At 35.2% G+C, this 20285-nt stretch overlaps 1 protein-coding gene across 1 annotated transcript; it reads left to right on the forward strand.

The window, feature by feature from the left end:
- Positions 1–2599: 2599 nt before the first annotated feature.
- Positions 2600–19701, forward strand: LOC309831136 (lung adenoma susceptibility protein 2; the record flags this gene model as incomplete). The annotated part of the gene is made up of 7 exons (XM_082668121.1): positions 2600–2900; positions 3609–4391; positions 4945–5095; positions 8340–8442; positions 14665–14796; positions 16120–16190; positions 19617–19701. The coding sequence occupies exons 1-7, from the start codon at positions 2618–2620 to the stop codon at positions 19699–19701; spliced, it is 1608 nt and encodes a 535-aa protein (XP_082524247.1). The 5' UTR covers positions 2600–2617.
- Between the last annotated feature and the right edge of the window lie 584 nt (positions 19702–20285).

Below are 20285 nucleotides of genomic sequence, written 5' to 3' on the forward strand. Positions count from 1 at the left end.
GCCAGCGCCATGTTGGGTCAGTTTGAAAGGGAGCGCGGGATCCGCACTCGGCTTTGACGGCGGAGGAACCTGCGAGCTAGCGGAACCTGAGGCCGGGCGGCGTCCGGGTCTGGGTGCTTTGTCACGTCTCCCGTCGGGTGGCAGGACAGGGCTTTGGGTGGAGAATTGAGGACGTCTGCGCTTTTCTCTCTTTCCAGGCCTTCGTCGGTGAGTTTGGCCGGAAAAGGGCGTGTGTTTTCGAAAGGCGTCCCATCCTTTGACAGCCCGAGGGGAGGGGTGGGGTGTCTCCCGAGGGAGGGGGCGGGATGAGAGTCCCGGTGGAAAGCGGGCAACTTTAGGGGGAGGGTCGCGGAACGGGAAGGAGAGGACCTGAGCTGGACCTCGAGGCGCTGTCGGCGATTGAAGCGGGCGGGGAGGCAGGGTCTTGGGCTTTAGGGGCCGTCACCTCGGCAAAACTGGCTGCTCGCTCTTGTTGTCTGATGAATGGTTTGTGAGAAGCCTGTGTCTGGGACTGCGGTGGGGGGTGGGTGGGTGGGTGGGTGGGTGCTGGAATCCCCGAGGGAGGTGTTTCCTAGTTAAGGGCGGAAGCTTTGAAGCCGAAGATGCTCCGCTGCAGGGGCGCCAGCGATCTTCGCTTTCCAGGGTCATTAATTCTTGTCTTTTTGCTGCAGAACAAGCACATGTTCATTTTCATAACATAAATCAGAGCTGTTATTTCTAAGAGTTGTTCTTCATTTCCTGTGAGCTATTCTCATTGGTAATTTAACGCTCTACGTTCTGTTTTTGAATGAAAGGTAGTAGAGATCTCTGGCCACTCGTGCTAACGTTCTATTCGTCGGAATGATGGATTTCCTTTTGGGGATACACCCGGAAGTGTTAACGGAAGAAATGGTAAGATGCAGGGAATTTGCTTCCAGATAATTCTGTGGCAGAAGTGAGGAGAAGTGGGTGGATAGAGTTTCGTCGTGTTGGTAGTTGAAGCAGGATGATGGGTGCATAGGAGTTGATTAAACTTTTGTTTCTTCTTTGGTGTACTTTTGGAAACTTTGCACAATAAAAATTCAGTTGTGGATTTTCTTTTTGCCTTTTGTGAATTAAAATAAATGTTATTACCCACTTACTGAGAACTGTAATCCAACAGCTTTCCTTTTTAGGGTTTTGTTTTCGTTTTCAAGGTTTTGTAAAATAAATTGTAAAATCGGTAACCTGTCCTGTGTTGGAATAAGGGAGGAAACGTTTGGTCAAGTTTGTGATCCAAGCAATATTTACTTGAGAAAAGTTAAAATCATTAGTGAGAGGGGTGAAGAAAGGGCAGAGCTGACTTGGCCTAGCCATTCTTTAGAGGTATACCAATAGCATCACAGCATTCAGGGAAAGCAGAGGCTAAATAACCATTATCTTATGTTCTGCTGCTGCTTTGCACTGACTAGTGTCAGCTCTGACCTTTTGCTCTTTTCTTCGTAAACGGAAAACTTTCTCAGTATTTTAAAGTCAAATTTGACAGTTATTAAGATTACATTAAAAGTTGTTAAAACTTTAACATTCCAAAAATTATACCCAAAAATTAAACATTAATTTTATAACATCATAGCATGTGTTAAGTCCTAGACATTAAGCTTTCATTTTTACTTAAGAAAATCCATTGATTTAATTCTAAAAGAATGTTATATTATTTACTGAAGTAGTACCTGTTCACTCTGTTATTTCTTAGGTTTTCAAATATAGATCCTATTGTTGCTATATTAAGGTAGACTGGAATTCTCTCAATTTTAATAATGGAAAAACAGATGAATACATTAAAGCAATTTCCAAACTATTGTCTCCTTTGAAAGAGAGGTGGGCTGAATCCACTTTACATAAGAATTGAAAATAGTGAGGATAGTATCAAAAATGAATGTCAGAAAATGATTATTGACAGTGTTATTTTAGGAAAAGAACATTTTGCTAGCTCATTATATGGTAAGACTTGCAGTTTATTTCTTTATAAATGAATATTGTAAATTGTTTTGTTTTCTCAAGTCTTGGGGGAAGGGGTTGGCTGAAGTTACAAATTGGCATTTAAAATGTTGAAGGTGGGTATTCTCCATTGTTCCTTCTTGTTTCAGCTACGTCATTTGATGCCTTTTAAAAATTTATCCAGCACCTACTATGTGCAGCGCGTGGTGGTAGGCTTAAGAATTGAAAAATATTTTGTATAGGGGAATGTTAGGTATTGTGATGTCATAGCCTATATCAGCATAAGAAAAGACTGTACATCGTAGTTTTTAGGACTTTAAAAAAAAGTGAGTATTCTTCCCTTGGTACTTTCTATACATAGTCTTAGATGATTTTTGTATACATAATTTCAGGCACATAATAGGTGATCAATAAATGTTTTCTAAATTGATGATGAAGGAATTCACAGTAATTAAAACAGATAATCTATAATGTGCATTACCTAAAAATAATTTATAGATAATGGATTTTATTTTTTAAAGAAAGTTATAAAACGTTTACAGATTTAGTAATTTCTCTCTGTACAGCTGTTATTCCTTTTAATTGGAACTTTAACCTTTTGTTTTTGTATTACAGTTGTTTCTAAGAGGAATGAGTGGAAATAACCCATTTTGAGGAAGCCATGGCAAAATTAAATATAAAGCGCAGAGTTTGTTCTCGGGAATCTTCAGTATCTTCTCTGTTAGCAAGCTGCAACCTGAGTGGTAGTAATTCCTCTAACTCTGATGGCTCTTTTCAGTATAAGGATAGACTGTACAGTTCTGCATCTCAGGCTCTACAGGCCTATATTGATGATTTTGATCTAAGCTGTATGTATCTTGGTGCAAGCACTGGAAAGATTAACATCGATAAATGTTCTGCTAATATGCCAGAATTCTCCAACTATGTTTATAAACCAAAGAATGGTATGCTTTATTCTTTGTTTTCTTTTTGCCTACCGATTTAAAGCATTTTGAGAGATGTATTGTAGCCTTGGAAAACTAAATGCTTCTTTTGGGGTAAAAATGACTTGTAATATTGAGATCTGGTTATATTTCTTAAATGATTCTGTAATTTTCTGGTTCTCAGGGGTTTTCAGGTAAGATCCCCTTTTGACCTTAGAGGAGAAGCTCATGAAATGTAACTAATAATAGTAGATGGCTGATCCTAAACCCTTAAGCCGTTCTATTATAGCATAACAGAAATAGCATTGACTTGGTGGTTCTAGCTTCCATTAACTAGCTTAATGACTTTAAACAAATCTCAGCCTTTCAGAGTTTATACTTGATCAGTTCCAATTGATGGGCTAGGGCTATATTAGTCTTCCTGATCTGTATTCTGTAGGACAGTAATATTCACAAGATGTTAAGGGTTTTTCCTTGGTAAGGTTTCCATGAATACAAGTTTGGAAAATGCATCTGTTGATAATCCAGTTAACACTTTACTGAGCACTTACAGAATGGCCCCTAGTGTGGAAAAAGGTTACATTCTACTCTCAGAAGTGGAGAATATATTCCGGAAGGGAAAATGGCAAACATGATTTTTAATTCTTAATTTTCATTTACTGTTGAATATTATAAAGTATTTTTATATGTGATACAGGAAGGTAAACAGAACTATGCTTTGTTTTTCAGCTTTTGAAAATCTTGATGACAAAAAAGATTTGTCCTTATCCTGTAGAGGACAGACTATTAATGACATGGACTCCATTAGCCTAACAACTGATGATCTATTAAAACTTCCAGCAGATGGATCATTTTCTTTCACTTATGTTGGAGCAGGTCATGGAATTAGCAAGAAAAGCAAAAAACATACTGGAAGACTGAGTTCATCCAACAGTGAAAAGAATCAAAATTTTCAAGAACCAGCCACTCTCCTGGGCAAGGATAACTTAGTTACCCCGGTTGTATACACAAATGTAAAAGGAAAGCAGTGTGGTAGGCTGAAAAACCCAAAACTTGTGAATAAGGTTAATAAATGTGTTTCTGTACCATCTTTATCTTTTAACAAGAAATCATCTTTTAGGGATAGTTCAGAACACAAACTTGAAAAGAATTACCCAAGATGGCTCACTAGCCAGAAGTCTGACCTTAATGTTTCAGGGATAACGAGTATACCGGATTTCAAATACCCAGTCTGGCTCTACAATCAAGACTTGCTGCCCGATACAAATAGTCAAAGGATTTATCAAATATTTAAAGAAGATCACTGTTCCCCTAGGCATAGTTACCAGGCACAAAGAACTTCTCAGCTAATGAATAAATTAGATGGTTTTGAATATTCTTTTGAACCGTCAAACAGTTCACATTCCTTGAGTGATGATAAAGGATTAGTTAATGAATATGAATGTGATTCTGAACATAGCCAATGTCAGTGTGACAATCCACTTCTCCCAGGATCCAAAAAGCCATTCAGTGGTAATTGTTTTGTTTTGTTGTTGTTTTTAAGAACCAAAGAAAGTGCTATAAATTTGACCTCACATCTAGGAGTTTTTGTGTCATATTCTTGATGTAACCATCAAGTGATATATCTATTTTGAACTCTTAATGGTCTTCATTTACGTAGCATTTTGTGACTGGAAAATGTCTTTTCTGTTTTTCTTTGTGTCACAACAGATGTCACATTTTTTTTTTTTTTTGCGGTACGCGGGTCTCTCACTGTTGTGGCCTCCCGTTGCGGAGCACAGGCTCCGGACGCGCAGGCTCAGCAGCCATGGCTCACGGGCCCAGCCGCTCTGCGGCATGTGGGATCTTCCCAGACCGGGGCACGAACCCATGTCCCCTGCATCGGCAGGCGGACTCTCAACCACTGCGCCACCAGGGAAGCCCCAGATGTCACATTTTAACATAGCTTGCTATTACAGATATGTGTGTATTCCAAATTATCTGAATTCTTGTTGCCTTTGTGAGGTTTTGCTGTGCTTTGCATTTATTTCTTTTCTTAAAGAATTAATGTGATCTTTTAAATTAGGTGACAGAATTGAATTGCTTATCCTGAAGGCCAAGAGAAATCTAGAGCATTGTACTGAAGAATTACCGAAGTCTTTGAAGAAGGATGACAGTCCTTGTTCATTAGATAAACTTGAAGCAGAAAGATCATGGGAAAATATTCCTGTTACTTTGTAAGTAAGTTACAATAGAAAAACTATTCAGTTTTCCAAATGAAGAATGTCATGTGAACATCTGATTTATCTTTTAAATAACAATGATAATTAACAGTGGTAATAACATGGTAATTCTGTAGAGCATAGCTTTCAGTGTTGCTTGCTTTAAATTGCATTTTTCATTTGTTACCACAAGATGGCGTAATATTTCATAATCTTAGGTACATTATATAATTTTTGTCTTTGTTACATGGTCCTTTTGTTGCACTGTAAAATATTAATATATATTAAATATGAGGAATTAGAACCAAAAGCAACTATTTTGCAAATGGAGAAGGCTTGAAATTCTCGTTACTTTTTTTACTTTAAGTTTTTTCTTCCTCTATATTCTCTCCATGTATTAGTTATTCATTTCTTTTCATTTACAGTTTACTTTCTTAGTCATTATTTTCTGTAAATAATGGTGCATTTTCTTGTATGGTAAATGTTTGCAGTTTCTAAGATTGTTTTCATTTGTGGACTTAACCTTTCTATGCCATAGTTTCTCAGAATAATTTAAAAAGTGTTTGCCTAGATACCCGTGAATGTGAGTATAGAGGAGGAATTGAGAGCTTAGGTAGGAAAGTTTCTTTTAGTGATATTATTACACGTATATTCATCAGAAATGCATTCTTGGTAATTCTGTGTCCTGCCTTAGGCTCTGCTAATTTATTATCTTCAGTTGTCTAAACCTTCATTCTGTTACAGACAGTCTGTTAATTCCTGAATCCTTTTTTTGATTCCTTCTCAGTTGAACATCTTATTCTTTTGTAAGTGGACACTGACTAATTCTAGTTTGGAATCTTGGCTCTGTCACTTCCTTGCTGAGACTTTGTACAAATCACTTCTACTTTGGGGTTGTGAGGATTCAGTTGATTAGAAAATAAATATACAGCACTATTTACAATAGCCAGGACATGGAAGCAACCTAAGTGTCCTTCAACAGATGAATGAATAAAGAAGATGTGGCACATATGAACAATGGAATATTACTCAGCCATAATAAAAAGTAAAACTGAGTTATTTGTAGTGAGGTGGATGGACCTAGAGTCTGTCATACAGAGTGAAGTAAGTCAGAAAGAGAAAAACAAATACCGTATGCTAACACATATATATGGAATCTAGAAAAAAATATATGGTTCTGATGAACCTAGGGGCAGGACAGGAATGAAGATGTGGAGAATGGACTTGAGGATAAGGGGAGGGGGAAGGGTAAGCTGGGACGAAGTGAGAGAGTAGCATTGACATATATACACTACCAAATGTAAAATACATAGCTAGTGGGAAGCAGCTGCATAGCACAGGGAGATCAGCTTGGTGCTTTGTGACCACCTAGAGGGGTGGGATAGGGAGGGTGGAAGGGAGACGCAAGAGGGAGGGGATATGGGGATATATGTATACATATAGCTGACTCACTTTGTTATACAGCAGAAACTAACACACCATTGTAAAGCAATTATACTCCAATAAAGATGTTAAAAAAATAAGTAAATATAAGGTACTTAGGACAGTTTCTGATTTATGATGCTCTCTTAAAAATTTTAATAGTGGCGATGATCATCCAGAGTATTTTTTGTTTGTTTAGCTTCATTTCGCACTTGTTGGTTCATTAATATCTTTTTAAAAAAAAAAACTTGGGTTAGTAATTAGCTCACTTAATTCTTAAACTTATCTTTCATCTTTACTAATTTATCTTCGTATCAGTTGGTTGTATTTGTATCTGTATTTGTAAAGTTCTATAGCTGCAATACTTTGCTTTCAAGTGGAACCAAAATGGGTGAGCAAATCATATCAGAGATGCTTAAATTAAGAGTAAAATTTTTGAATGCATCAAATGTATTTTGTAATTAGATACTATGACTTCTAACTTGTATAATTATTATTAATGGTTTGCCCTAGTACCTTATGGTACAGTAGTTGATTTTTGGAAGATTAAATTCATATTATGATGGATATGTTTTACATTAAATTAATGATGGTGTGAGAAGAAGGAATAGACCTTACTTCACTGTGATAATGACAAATTATTATCAATCTGTCATCAGAAACAAAATTGACTAGGAAATACTCCAAGTAGTGTACTGAGAGATAGAATAACTACAACCAGACAATTTTTTTTTTGGTTTAACTTTTTATAATGGAAAATTTCAAACAAATACAAAAGTATAAGAATAGTATAATGATTCCCTATATATCCAGCACCCATCTTCTATAATGAGGTAAATGCTTTTTTGTTGATAGTTGGTGGATGTACAAACTCTTTGGTAAAGAATGGGAGAAAAGACTACTTGGAAGCGAGAAAAAGTTCCTAGTAAATTACAGATCAAATGAGTCAATAATGAAGTGCTGCTAATTATTGAGAAAAAAGCATTATTACATTTAAATGTTTTAAGAAGATTCTTAGATATCTGAGTATTTGAGTTAGAGATACATCTTATATTGATATATAAATGAAAACGATAAAATGAGTTTCTTTATTCTCTGTAACTAATAGAATTTGGTTTGGGGAAAATTTTTACTCTTGCTGGGGATCCCCTTTCCTTCTGCTTGGACATCAAGATAGAAACTATTATTTATTGAGCTCTATTCAATGTACCAGGTATATTGAGTTAATTTATGCAATACTTCTGTGACATAAGTGGGGCTACAAATGTAGAAACTGAAGATAAAGTTTTGTGAAGTCATATAAGTTAGTGGGACTGGTATTTGAACTCAGGAATTTTAATTTCAAAATTGATCCTTCTCCCACTTTTATCTGTCCTTTATATTAATATGTGCCAGTTCTGGGGGAGAAGTCTGTCCTATTGCTTTGACGTAGAAGAGCATGTAACTGCCATCCCAGTAGAAACTGTTAATAAATTTCTGGCAGTTTTGTGTATTAATATTGAGTAACTAACAATGTTTAATTGGAAAAATGCACTGCTTATTTCAAGCAAATGAGCTTTTGGAGGATACTTATATTTGAAGGCTTATTTGTTTAGTTGAAGACTAATGTCTTCAGTTTCTATATAGTTTTTCCTTAAAGCTTTAAAGGAGAAGCAAGGAGATAGGGCAGGATGAAGGAAGAAGTTTAGGGAGAAGGTGAAGGAATCACTAAGCAGCATCAATATGAATCCTAATGGTTATTTAGTGGTGACCACTTTAAATGATAACCATCAGTTATATACTGTCTACTTTTTGTAAATTGGGAACTTATTTGCTGTCTCGTATCCTTAAATCCTAGCAAATCTCCTGTTCCGGTTAACTCTGATGATAGTGTTCAACAAACTTCAAGGGCAAAGTATGCTGACAGGTTCCTTGAAGACTTTTTAAATAATGATAATCAGGTGGGTGATGTTAAATCTTTTTAACTTATTAAAAGAATATTTATGACTAATATATATAGATATTAATTTCTAAGTTACTTAGATAGTATAAAACAAAACATGACTAAAATCCCTTCTTCCGCAACACACTTCCATAAAACCATCACTCCTAGAATTATTGATAATTTTATTTTAGTATTCTAAAGTAGAGTGACCTGGGATTGAACTCTACAGGGAGCCTAAATTGTTATTACAATGGTTTTTTTTTTTTCTTGTGAAAAACATACAAAACAGAATCTTATAGAGTAAATTATATTTTCCCATAGCGCGGTTGCTTATTGAGAGTTATGTTTCTAAGATGCAATTATCACCCCTATGATTTAAAATGGGAAATTTATTATCCAGTTTTATAAAATCAGCATATGTGTATCTTGCAAGTAACCCTAAAATGAAGTGTAAATGTGTATATATACACATAAGGAATGATATATAATATGATTTAGAAGTATAAGCCATGGCTGTTAAATATTGAAATACACTTTTGATATTTTAACATCTGGAAGATTTGAGAGATTGAACACTCAAAACAAAAATTAGCTAAAAATTTTAATACAATATGTATCTTTTCCTTCAGTGAAATTTACTAGAGAAAGTAGAGGCTGTCAGAATATGTCTGACCTTAGAGCTCTTTTTTTTTTTTTTTTAATATTTATTTTGTCCGTACCTGGTCTTAGTTGTGGGATGCAGGGTTGCAGACTTCTTAGTTGTGGCATGCATGTGGGATCTAGTTGCCCAACCAGGGATTGAACCCGGGCCCCCTACATTGGGAGTGCAGAGTCTTACCCACTGGACCACCAGGGAAGTCCCTGACCTTAGAGCTCTGTATAAGATACTATAGCAGATGCTGATTAAGTGAAGCTTAATTATCAAATATTTATTTGCCAAATATTTGGATACCAAGCACTTTTCTAGGAACTGTATTCCTGATAGTAAATAAGAGAGAAGAAACCTTGCATCTTGGATTTTTTATTCCAAATTGGAGAGATAAGCTATATCAAAATGTAATATATAAGGGGATACTACAAAATGTTATAAAGAAAAATTACTTGGGATAGAGAAATTTTAACTAGAGTAGGTAGGAATCGCCTCTCTAGAGAGGTGATATTTGCGCCAAAACCTAAAATGAGTGAATAAGCCTTGTGTGTACCCATAGGGAAGTAACTTTACATGTAGAGGGAATAGTAAGTGCAGAAACCCCAACGCAGAAAAGTGTTTGGCATGTTCAAGGAATATCAGAGTCCAGTCAGTGTAGCTCAATCAGAAAGAACAAGGATGAATGGTTAAGAGATAAGATGGAGAGGTAACCAGGAGTCAGATCATGTAGCTATGTAAGTAATGGAATGAAGATTTTATGTTTTATTTCAGCGAGATGAGAAGTCCCTGGAGTACTTTGGAGGAATGAAATTATCAGATCTACATTTTAAAATATAAACAGGCAGCTGTATGGAACATAGACCTTGAAAGGAGCTAGAGAAGGACAGGGAACCCAGTTAGGAGGCTTTTGCAGTCTTCCAGGATAGGGATTGTAAAGGCTTGGGCTAGGTGGGTACATTGGAGATGGTCAGAAATAGTTAGACTTGGGATGTGTTTTGAAGGTGACCTCGTAGGATGGAGATAGAGAGGATTCAAAGGATGAGTCCAAGATGTTTGAGCCAAGCAACTAAAGGATTGGGTGGTGCAATTTACTTGGGTAAGGAGAGCTGGTAGAGGCACAAATTTGCATAAGTTTTTCAGAGTTTGAGATGGATGACTGTTAAATACTAACCAGCTAATCCCTTTTCTTATGCCTTTACACACACAGCCTCACTACCACGGTGTTTTTTTATTTTTAAATAATTTTAGATGTACAGAAAGTTGCAAAGATAATACAGGTCGTTCCTGTCACCCTTCTCCCAGCTTCCCTAATGTTAACATCTTATATCATAATGATCACATAGGCCCAATACTGTTACCTGAATTACAGACCTTATTCTGATTTCACCAGTTTTTCTACCAGTGTCTTGTTGCAGGATCCAGCATTGCATTTAGTTATCATGTCTTAATTTACTTCAGTCTGACAGTTCCTCAGTCTTTCCTTGTCTGTCATGACCTTGACACTTTTTCAGAGTTACTGGTCGTTGGTTTTTTTGTAGATAGTTCCTGAATTGGGTTTATCTGAAGTTTTCTCATGATTAGAATGAGGTTATGAATTTTTGGCAAGAATGCAACAGAAATCATGCTGTGCCCTTCTCAGTGCATCATATCAGAGGGTTCATGATATATTGATATCATTGGTAATATTGATATGTTCCTTAGTTCAGGCTGCCGTAATAAATATGCCTTAGACCAGTTGGCTTAAACAACAAACATTTATTTTTCGCAGTTCTGGAGACTGAGAAGTCCAGATGAAGGTGTCTGGTGAGATCCTGCTTCCTAGTTTGCAGATGGTCATCTTCTCCTTGTATCTTCACATGGCCAAGAGCAGAGAGGGTGAAAGCTCTCTGTTTCTCTTCTTATAAGGGCACTAATCCCACTCATGAGAGTTCCACCTTTATGACCTAGTTACCTCACAGAAGCCCCTCCTCCAAATACTGTCACATTGAGATTAGGCTTCAACATTTGAATTGTAAGGGGACACAAACATTCAGTCCAGAGCAATATGTTAATAAAATAATATGTAATATATAAAATTATAATATATTAATACTTGTGATGTTAGTCTTGAACACGTGGTGCCTACTGGTTTTCTCTTTAGTAAAATCATGGTTTCCCCTTGTAATTAATAAATATCGTAGGGGAGATACTGTGAGACTATGCAAGTAGTCTCAAACTTTCATCTACTAATTGAGTATCCATTGGTGGATATTGACTTTTTGTCTGCATTATTAATTGAAATTCTTGTGTAATGAAGAGCTATTCCTTCTCCCCCATTTATTTATTAAACTATTTTTATTAGGACTCATAGATATTTATTTTATTCTAGGTTTAACACAATACAATATTATTACTTATTTTTTTGCTTAAATTGTTTTAGTTTAGGCCATAAAGAGTTGCTTCAGGTTGGCTCCATGTGTCCTTTTGACATGTCCCTATGCTTTTTTGAGCACTTCTCTGAGGAGCCATGGTTCTTTTTATTGGAAAATGGTATTTAGAAACTAAGATCTAGGCACTAGGTGTGCTTATTGCTGCTGGGTTTTTATTCTAGACTTTCTCAGCAGGCAGACTTAGGAAACATAAGTTTACTAAGCCACGTATACACACATACTTATTTGTATATCTGTTTACATATATATATTTTATATGTAGGTATAAAATCATGAGTTCGTACTGATACTACTTATTCGAGTCCAATACCACAGGCTTTGTTTTAGCCCCTCTGTTCCTTATTTGTAACTTCTTTCTCATCTGGTGAGAATCTTTACTCTTATTATCTATAATAGGTTTACTTATTTTTTCAGTCTTAGCATATGCATAGTTTCAGAATTGCTAACCCATACTGCTGTAAGAAACACATTTACTAATTAGATTATATTATTTGTGTATGGTTCTTTTTGTCTTTTGCCTTGCAATATCCAGTCAAAATACTCTTTTCCAAGGTTACCGTGGTTAATTATTTTCTGCCCAACTCCTTTCAGTGTGGTCATGTTGTTCATTTGTAATGCTGTTAGGTGGCTCATTTTTTTTATTGTGTAAATTGGGTTATTCCCACATTTTATGTGGTTTAAGTAATTGGTTTTTGAATACATGAAACATTACTATAGTTCCGAGAGTCAGAGCTATACTATACAAAAAGACATACTCAGAGACATTCACTACAAGGATTTAATGAGAAGTCTCAGAACAAATTCTATCAAACATGCCAACGTTTATTAAACATTCATTCATGAGTGGCACAGAACAGTTCATATAATCTGTTTTGTAGTTTTCTTTTTTGGTACTCTGACCAGAATTTTGCCTGAAAAGTTCACTCAAGGCAGACATAGCAAATTGCAGAGGCAAGCTTTTGTAACTTTTATGGTTGGCATTAGGCAACCTGAATTTCTTCTAAACCAGTGGCTGTATGCAGATCATTTAGAGATAATGCCTCAGGTGCTGTCTCCAAGGTTGTAGGAGTATAAGTGGAACTGGATCCTTATGCCCTGTTTCTTTTTCTTTCTTTCTTTTTTTTTAAATTTTGGTAAAGTATATATAATATTTACTATTTTGACCTTTTTTTTTTTTTTTTGCGGTACACGGGCCTCTCACTGTTGTGGCCTCTCCTGTTGCTGAACACAGACTCTGGACACGCAGGCTCAGCGGCCATGGCTCACGGGCCCAGCCGCTCCACGGCATGTGGGATCTTCCCGGACCGGGGCACGAACCCGTGTCTCCTGCATCAGCAGGCGGACTCTCAACCACTGTGCCACCAGGGAAGCCCTGACGATTTTTAAGTGTATAGTTCTGTGCAATAAGTACCGTACCTTCACATTGCTGTGCAACCATCACCACTGTCTATCTCTAGAACTTTTTCAGCTTTACCAACTGAAACTACCCACTAAACACTAACTTCCCATCCTCCTTTACCCCCAGCCTCTGCTAGCACCATTCTACTTTCTGTCTCTATGAATTTGATTATTCTAGGAACCGTATATGTTTTAGTCTGCTGAGGCTGCCATAACAAAATACCATAGGCTGGGTGGCTTAAACAACAGATATTTGGTTCTCACAGTTTTGGAGGTGGGGGAATCTAAGATCAAGGTGCTGACTGATTCTGTTACTGGTGAAGGCTCTCTCCCTGGCTTGCATACAAGCCACCTTCCCACTTTGTCCTCACATGGCCTTTCCTTGAGCTCTTAAGTGTCTCTTTATGAGGATATTAATCCTATGGTTTCAGGGTCCCACCCTTATAACCTCACTTAACCTTGATTACCTCCTTATAACCTTATCTCTAAATACAGCCACATTCAAGGTTAGGGCTTCACCATGAATTCTGGGGTGGGGGACACAATTCAATCCATAGCATCTTATAAGAAGACTCATACTATATCGTTCCTTTTGTTACTGGCTTATTTCACTTAGCATAACGTCTTCAAGGTTCATCCATGTTGTATCATCTGTCAAAATTTCCTTCCTTTCTTAGATTGAATAATACACCATTGTGTGTATGTATCATGTTTTGTTGATCCATTTATCTGTTGATGGACACTTAGGTTGCTTCTGCCTTTTGACTATTGTGAATAATGCTGCTATGAACATAGGTGTACAAATATCTGTTTGAATCTCTGCTTTCATTTCTTTTGGGTATATACTCAGAAGGGGAGTTGCAGGATCATTGTGGTAATTCTGTATTTAGTTTTTTGAGGAATTACCATACTGTTTTCTACAGGAGCTGCACCATTTTATTACGTTCCCACACCTTGTTTCTTATACCCTGTTCATATAACTGTGGAGAGTGCCTTTAAAATCTTTTTGGCCACTGTGCTTAACTTCGTATATATGTTATACTGTCCATGTTGAAATATTTTAAATTATAGACATCTTAAGAGGCCTATTTTCCACTTTGTGGATGATTATCAGGACACAGCAACTCATTTGAAAGATGTAAAAATAAAGGTAAGACTTTAAAAAAGAAGTTTAAAAATATCCTGTACAGGTTCTCTTAACTGACTACCTTATGTGGCTAAGTGCTGTTGCCTTCTTTGGATGCAGATAAGATCAGTGGTAATCGAGGTGTGAGTGTTTTTAAGGTAGCAAGGAATGTGTGGTCCATAAAGAGGTGAAAAACCAGCATTCCCTGTGTGAAAACGTATTTGGAAGTGTGCAGAGAATATGATATTTGAAATTCTAGTCCTTGTTCAGCTGATAACCAGCGTCATTTACACACTTGAAAAGAGCATATTGACTTACCTGCTCTCTGAGGACCTTTCAGTTCAAAAAATCTATAATTTTAAATGTACTAAGTGAACGCATTGCAAATGTAAACATGTACCATTCATTTTAAAAGAACAAGGACTGGGAAGGATGTGCCAAGCTGTTAATAGTGATTGTCTTTAAGTGACTGGGTAAGGAGAGGTTTATGAGTTACAGTTTTGATTTGTTGGAACACTTTATTGACATGTATTGTTTGGATTTTGCATTAATTTGTATTGTGGGGAAATAATACAAAATAGAACTTTTCCCCTTCTGAATTTGGATGGTTCATCATTCATCTGTTTTAACTTCTAGAGCTGTACCCTTTCTGGAGGGAAACACCATGGTCCTGTTGAAGCCCTGAAACAAATGTTATTTAATCTTCAAGCAGTGCAAGAAAGTTTTAATCAGAATAAAACCACAGAGCCAAAAGGCGAAATTAAACAAGTAAGCACAAACTTAATTTATGAATTGAAATCTGTGAATGTGAATTGAGATCTGTGAAGGATAAGATTTCCTCCTAGGTCTTTCTTAGCCTCAACTCTAATTTTATGTTAATAAGCATGGTATATAACACATGTCGTAGAGTTGTACTGTTGTTATTCTTTTTTTTAGAAAGTAACTTACTCAAATTTAATACTGTAAGATTTTTGCAGTTGTGTACCCCTGAATGGATTGTTCTATTAAGTTTATGGTTATAAATACAACATCGTATTTAGATATGATGTTATTAAAACTGTAGATGAAAGGATTGTAAGAGTTGTTTTTTAATGCCCTACAAAATTATTCTGTGTAGTCCAACTTCCTGTGTTTATATTTGAGGTGGCCTAGAGAACCTTTCAACATTAGACTTCTCCCCATAACCTTTGTCATCTGAAGTTTAATTTTGTTACCATGTGTTTATTGACTCTTAATACGGTTATGTAAAGTTTTATTTTAAAGTAATTGTGTTTTTGTGTATTTCCTAGGAATTTGGAAATCTGTTTCTGCTTTGGGCTGATATTTCATAGGGGTCGAATTTTCCTCACAGTAGTATAGTGTTTACAAACCTAGCTTATGTTCTTCCAAGCCTGATTGTGAATTCTAATTCTGCCACTTACTAGCAAGTGCAGTATTTGTACAGATCACTTAACCTCCTTAATTTCAGTTTCCTCTTCTGTAAAATGAGATTGTTGAGAAGACAAATTGAAACAAACTATAGAAAGTACTTATTATAGTCCTTGGCACCTGGTAAAAACTTAATACCTGGAAAATACTTAATACATTTTAATTGATATTGTTTATTTTGTTATTCAGTAGAGCTTTACAAAATTCAGTTTTCATTACAAGTGAGTGTACTAGATTTTAGGAACTATCACATGCTACTCACTTAAGTTGTATTTCTTAATTTTTCTCCTTACATTCTAATGATCATGACACTAACATACAGTGCAATCCATCCTTCTTTTCCTTCCCCTTTTAAATATTCTTGAGATAAAGCCTTGTTCAGTAAAGTCATAATTTCAAGCCAAGATTTGATATTTAATGAACAAACATTTTGAAGCATACTTTAGGACAGTTGCAAGATGAAAAAGTTGTAGTATTTTTAGAATAAAAAAATATATATATATATTTAATGCTTTCCTGAAAATTATTTGCTTAGAATTATTTCCTTGGGAATGCGGACAATATTTTTAATGTTCTTATTAATCACACATATTAAATAGCATATAAGTTTATAATTATATAATATTTTCACTGTTCTATTATATTTGGTGTTTTTAATAATAGGTTTCAGAAGATGATTTCTCTAAATTACAGTTGAAGGAAAGTATGGCTCCTGTTAATAGGTCACTTCAAAAGTAAGTGTTCTCTGTTAATTTCTGAGTATGTTATGGATACAAACATCTCTGATTGAAATCAGAAGGTTACAGAATGGAATTAAAGTAGCTGGAAGAGGAGGTGTGCTAGGTATATTTAAGATTCTTGGAGCATAATTTTTAATCCTGAGATTTTCTCTTAAATTTGCGCTATTTTCTATTGAAAATATTCTTAGGACCTAATGAGATAACTGTAGACACTAAAAATATAATAGATGTGAATGGCCTAGGGAAAATATCTTTTCATTTCTGAGTAATACCAACAATTTGAGATAGTATTGGTGTGGATATTCTGGAAGAACAACTTGTACGTGAAATGTGTTGTCATATATTCCCTCTAGAAGAGATAAATAATCCTAAGTAAGTATATCATTATTTGACATATCGCCACAGAAATTTAAGTGGATATAATGTCCTGGATATAAAGATAGGTCTAAATGCCCTAAGGTGTTAATCTACTTATTTTCTTAGTTACATATCTTAAAAAGTTGGGAAGAATTTCCTATAGTCATGATATTGGTAGAAGAGACGGGTATTTATTTTATAGATTTGATTGTGTGAATATGACGCGCCCTTACACATATGAATGTGTAAGATTTTGTAATTCTCAATACTAAAGGCCATGCTGTGAAAACCAAACTTAACGATAGCTGGGAAGTTGTCTCATTTCTCAGATCTCTTTTCTTGCTCAATTTTCTGGTCTTCGTTCTACACTAGGGATAGACAGAATTAGCTCTCAGACTTGCAAAACTTGACCCTAAAGCAAACATTTTTCTTTATTCTAATGTGCTCATATTTTACTTAGATCTAGGAAAGAGTGGGCAGTTTGTTCTGAAAAGCCTTTCATTCAGTTCTTGCTGGATTCTAGGCTGAATATAGGCCAGTAAACATCGTATTTAAGAGAACAGCCAGTATAGTAGTACTAGTAGAAAAACAAATGTAAGATGTCAATGGGTAAAGTATAGCTAAATTGCCATCACATAATCAGTGTTACTGAGTTTCTGTGGGTTGATTAGTATTTACTTGAATGATCATCAATAGATACATTGTCACAATAAGAAATGAGTTTTTTAATTTCAGTTTTTAAGGTGAATGACTATTCAATGTTGTAATACAACCCTTAGGTTGATGTTTTCCCCATTAGCCTGCTTTTTCACTTTTTGAGAGAAGAAAATCAAGAATAATTTCCTTCTACAATTTTATTCTTCCCTTCTCCCTACACTTAACTTTGAAATACCAATCACTTTTGATAGACTCTTCTCTAAACAGATCGCTTTATTCTCAAAACGGGAGATAGAGGTTAGATGAAAGGAACTGCCAAATGATTGCGTAGCTGAGGTAGGGAGACTGAAGATTTCACACTTCTACTTAGCTTTTTTATTCCTTCCCATTATTACCCACTCCCCTTTCTACCTGACATTTTGTTTTAAAGACATAAAATACAGTACATGGGATTAGAAAGGAAACCAGTTATAGTGAATTAACTATGAAAATATTAAAATACATTTCTAATTAGTAAAATATGCTTCTCTTTATTGCATTTAAAATAAGACAATACATTTAAAATACAGGTAAGTTAAAATTCATTTTGTAAAAACATGTATTAGTGTGAAGGCCTTTTGCATAACTTGAATAAAAGCATTAAACCATGGTGTGCTCTTTTACTTACCTTTCACATATTGATCAGCAAACAATTACAGAAAGGGAATATTGGAAGGCATTGATGTCTGGGTTACCAGTGAGACTTCACTATTTGGAGGATGAAAACTAGACTTAAAGTTGTCTAATAGTTGGCCAGTTATGTCATATGAACTTTTGGACTGTAGACAGAAAGACTTAGAGGGCGTATGTTTTAGCAGTGGGTTTAATAACTGTTGTAATTTTGTAACTATTATATAACTATTGTAATTTTGAAGTAGTGATGAGTATAAAACATACTTGCAATGACTATAATGTGATATGAAAATACCTCTGATTTCTATGGCGTATGAGGTCACAGATTTTGGCTGTTGCTTACATTCATAATGGAAGGAAATGCTAATTTAGAGATAGCATTTTGTGAAAATAAAGATGATTTTTTTCCCCATCCAATTTCATAGACCCTCTAAATCTAAAGGATCTGTTGACCCTCTGATTTGTAAACAGTAACATCAGATTCTAGCCACTTGTCATCTTCCTTCTCTTGAGTCACAGCCTGAAAAGAAAAAAGGAAGATAAGCCCCAAGTATATTTACAGATTATCTTCTTCCTTATAAATATGTCTGTAGGAAGAAAATAATTCTTTAAGTAGAGAGATATTAGGATGTAGAAATAATAAAGTCTAATTTTACCTCTGATTGCTTAGTAACTCTGGGTGAGTTATTGTCATTTAGATAATGAAGATGACAATCTCAGAAATTAACAGAAGCTGCCAAAAGGATGGCAGAATTCAGATTCTTAATACATTTGAGTAGAAGTGTCTAAGAAATAGAGTACAGGGAAATAGACGTAATGCAGTAATTAACACTACTAATTTCCTCCCTCTCCTTATCCTTGGTAAAGTGGAAGATATATTTTATTTAATATACATCAGTTGAACCTGTGTTGGAGACTGTAGAATAAGGTGTTGTAGTCACCACCTTTCAGTAACTTCTCACTAATTTCTCACTTTAGAGATTACTGGTATATTATTTCTGTTTTTCTTGGTCTCTTATTTATCAGAGATCTGAAATATGGTTGATTAACTGATATTTTTGAGTGATCCTCAAGGATCTGAAGGGTAAGGGAGAAGGAAAGCTGAAAGAATACTTTTAGAGGAAGACTGGAAAGTTAAGGGCTCCTATCTTCTTGGTTTGTCTGAGGGATGATTGAGAAAAACCAGGGTGTTGGTATAATAGTGCATTATTCAATGTAATTGTCATTTGTTTTCCCCCATGCTCAATAAAAATGAGTTTTCCTCAATTGTGACTGATTCTTTAGTGCTATTTAAATTTAGCTCTCTTGATTGTACATGTTAAAAATGAATTATGTCCTTTATTTCTTAAATGATATACACAGTATATCAGAAGGTATCATTTCATTCTGCAAAGTACATGAAAAAGATGCTTTAAGTGTGACACAAGTGATACCTATTATTGTTTCTTATTAGGCTACTTGGCACACTTTCAAAAAAAAACCCTTAAATGTCAAACATATAATTTTTTTAAGTAAGTGTTTATAGAATTTTAGATGAATTATTTTAACCCTCAGTTATTCAGATTGCAAGGTTTTGTAAAGAAAAATTTTCAGTTTTGATACTAAAACTATTCCATAAACTTATCTCTCATACTAATTTTGAAGTTAAGAAACAATATAATCACCATTTCTTTTTGCATTACCTATTCAGTCCTTAATATTGGTTTATAATGTGTTTTATACTTTTTAATGAAGGGCTTTGCACCATTTATCTCGCCTGAGAGACCTGGTTGATGATTCCAGTGGGAAACAGTCACCGAAAATACGAAGAGGAAAATAAAAGTCTAACCAATAAGTAGTCACCACAGAACAAAAATGTATTTTTTTCCCTATTGCTTAAACTGACAAAGTAATTAGAAGCCATATATTATTCTGTGATTGGTTCAAGTATTATATATTTTTTAAAAACCAGACTTGAAAATGTCCATAGATTTTTGTGGTCTATCCTCATTTTGTGCCAAAATACCAGGAGGTGAACTAGAAGGACCCACACTATATGGCCTAGTCTGACTTTGGTCTTCAGGCTGTCAAATGTCTAATATTCAAAGATGGATGATTTCCGTTCTTGAAGCTTACATGGACTTAACCTTCTTCAGCATCCTCATCATTTTATCATCTGATTCTGGATCATTAAGAAGCTTTTCCTGGTTTCTATCCAAAATCTCTTAAATAGACTCTTTTATAAAGTTAGTATCCACTTAAGGAGCTTGAGGAATGTCAAAATTGTTATGGTGTATCTTATCCATATGGAAGTATGTTACTTTCAAGTTTCATAAAGCAAACATTTAAGAATATGTTATATTTGCAAATAACATTAATTGGTGCAGTGCTAAAAGGATGTTTTATATTGTGAATTCCAGGAAA

The sequence above is a fragment of the Grampus griseus genome (assembly GCF_964374135.1).
Source record: "Grampus griseus genome assembly, chromosome: 12".
Lineage (NCBI taxonomy): Eukaryota > Metazoa > Chordata > Mammalia > Artiodactyla > Delphinidae > Grampus > Grampus griseus.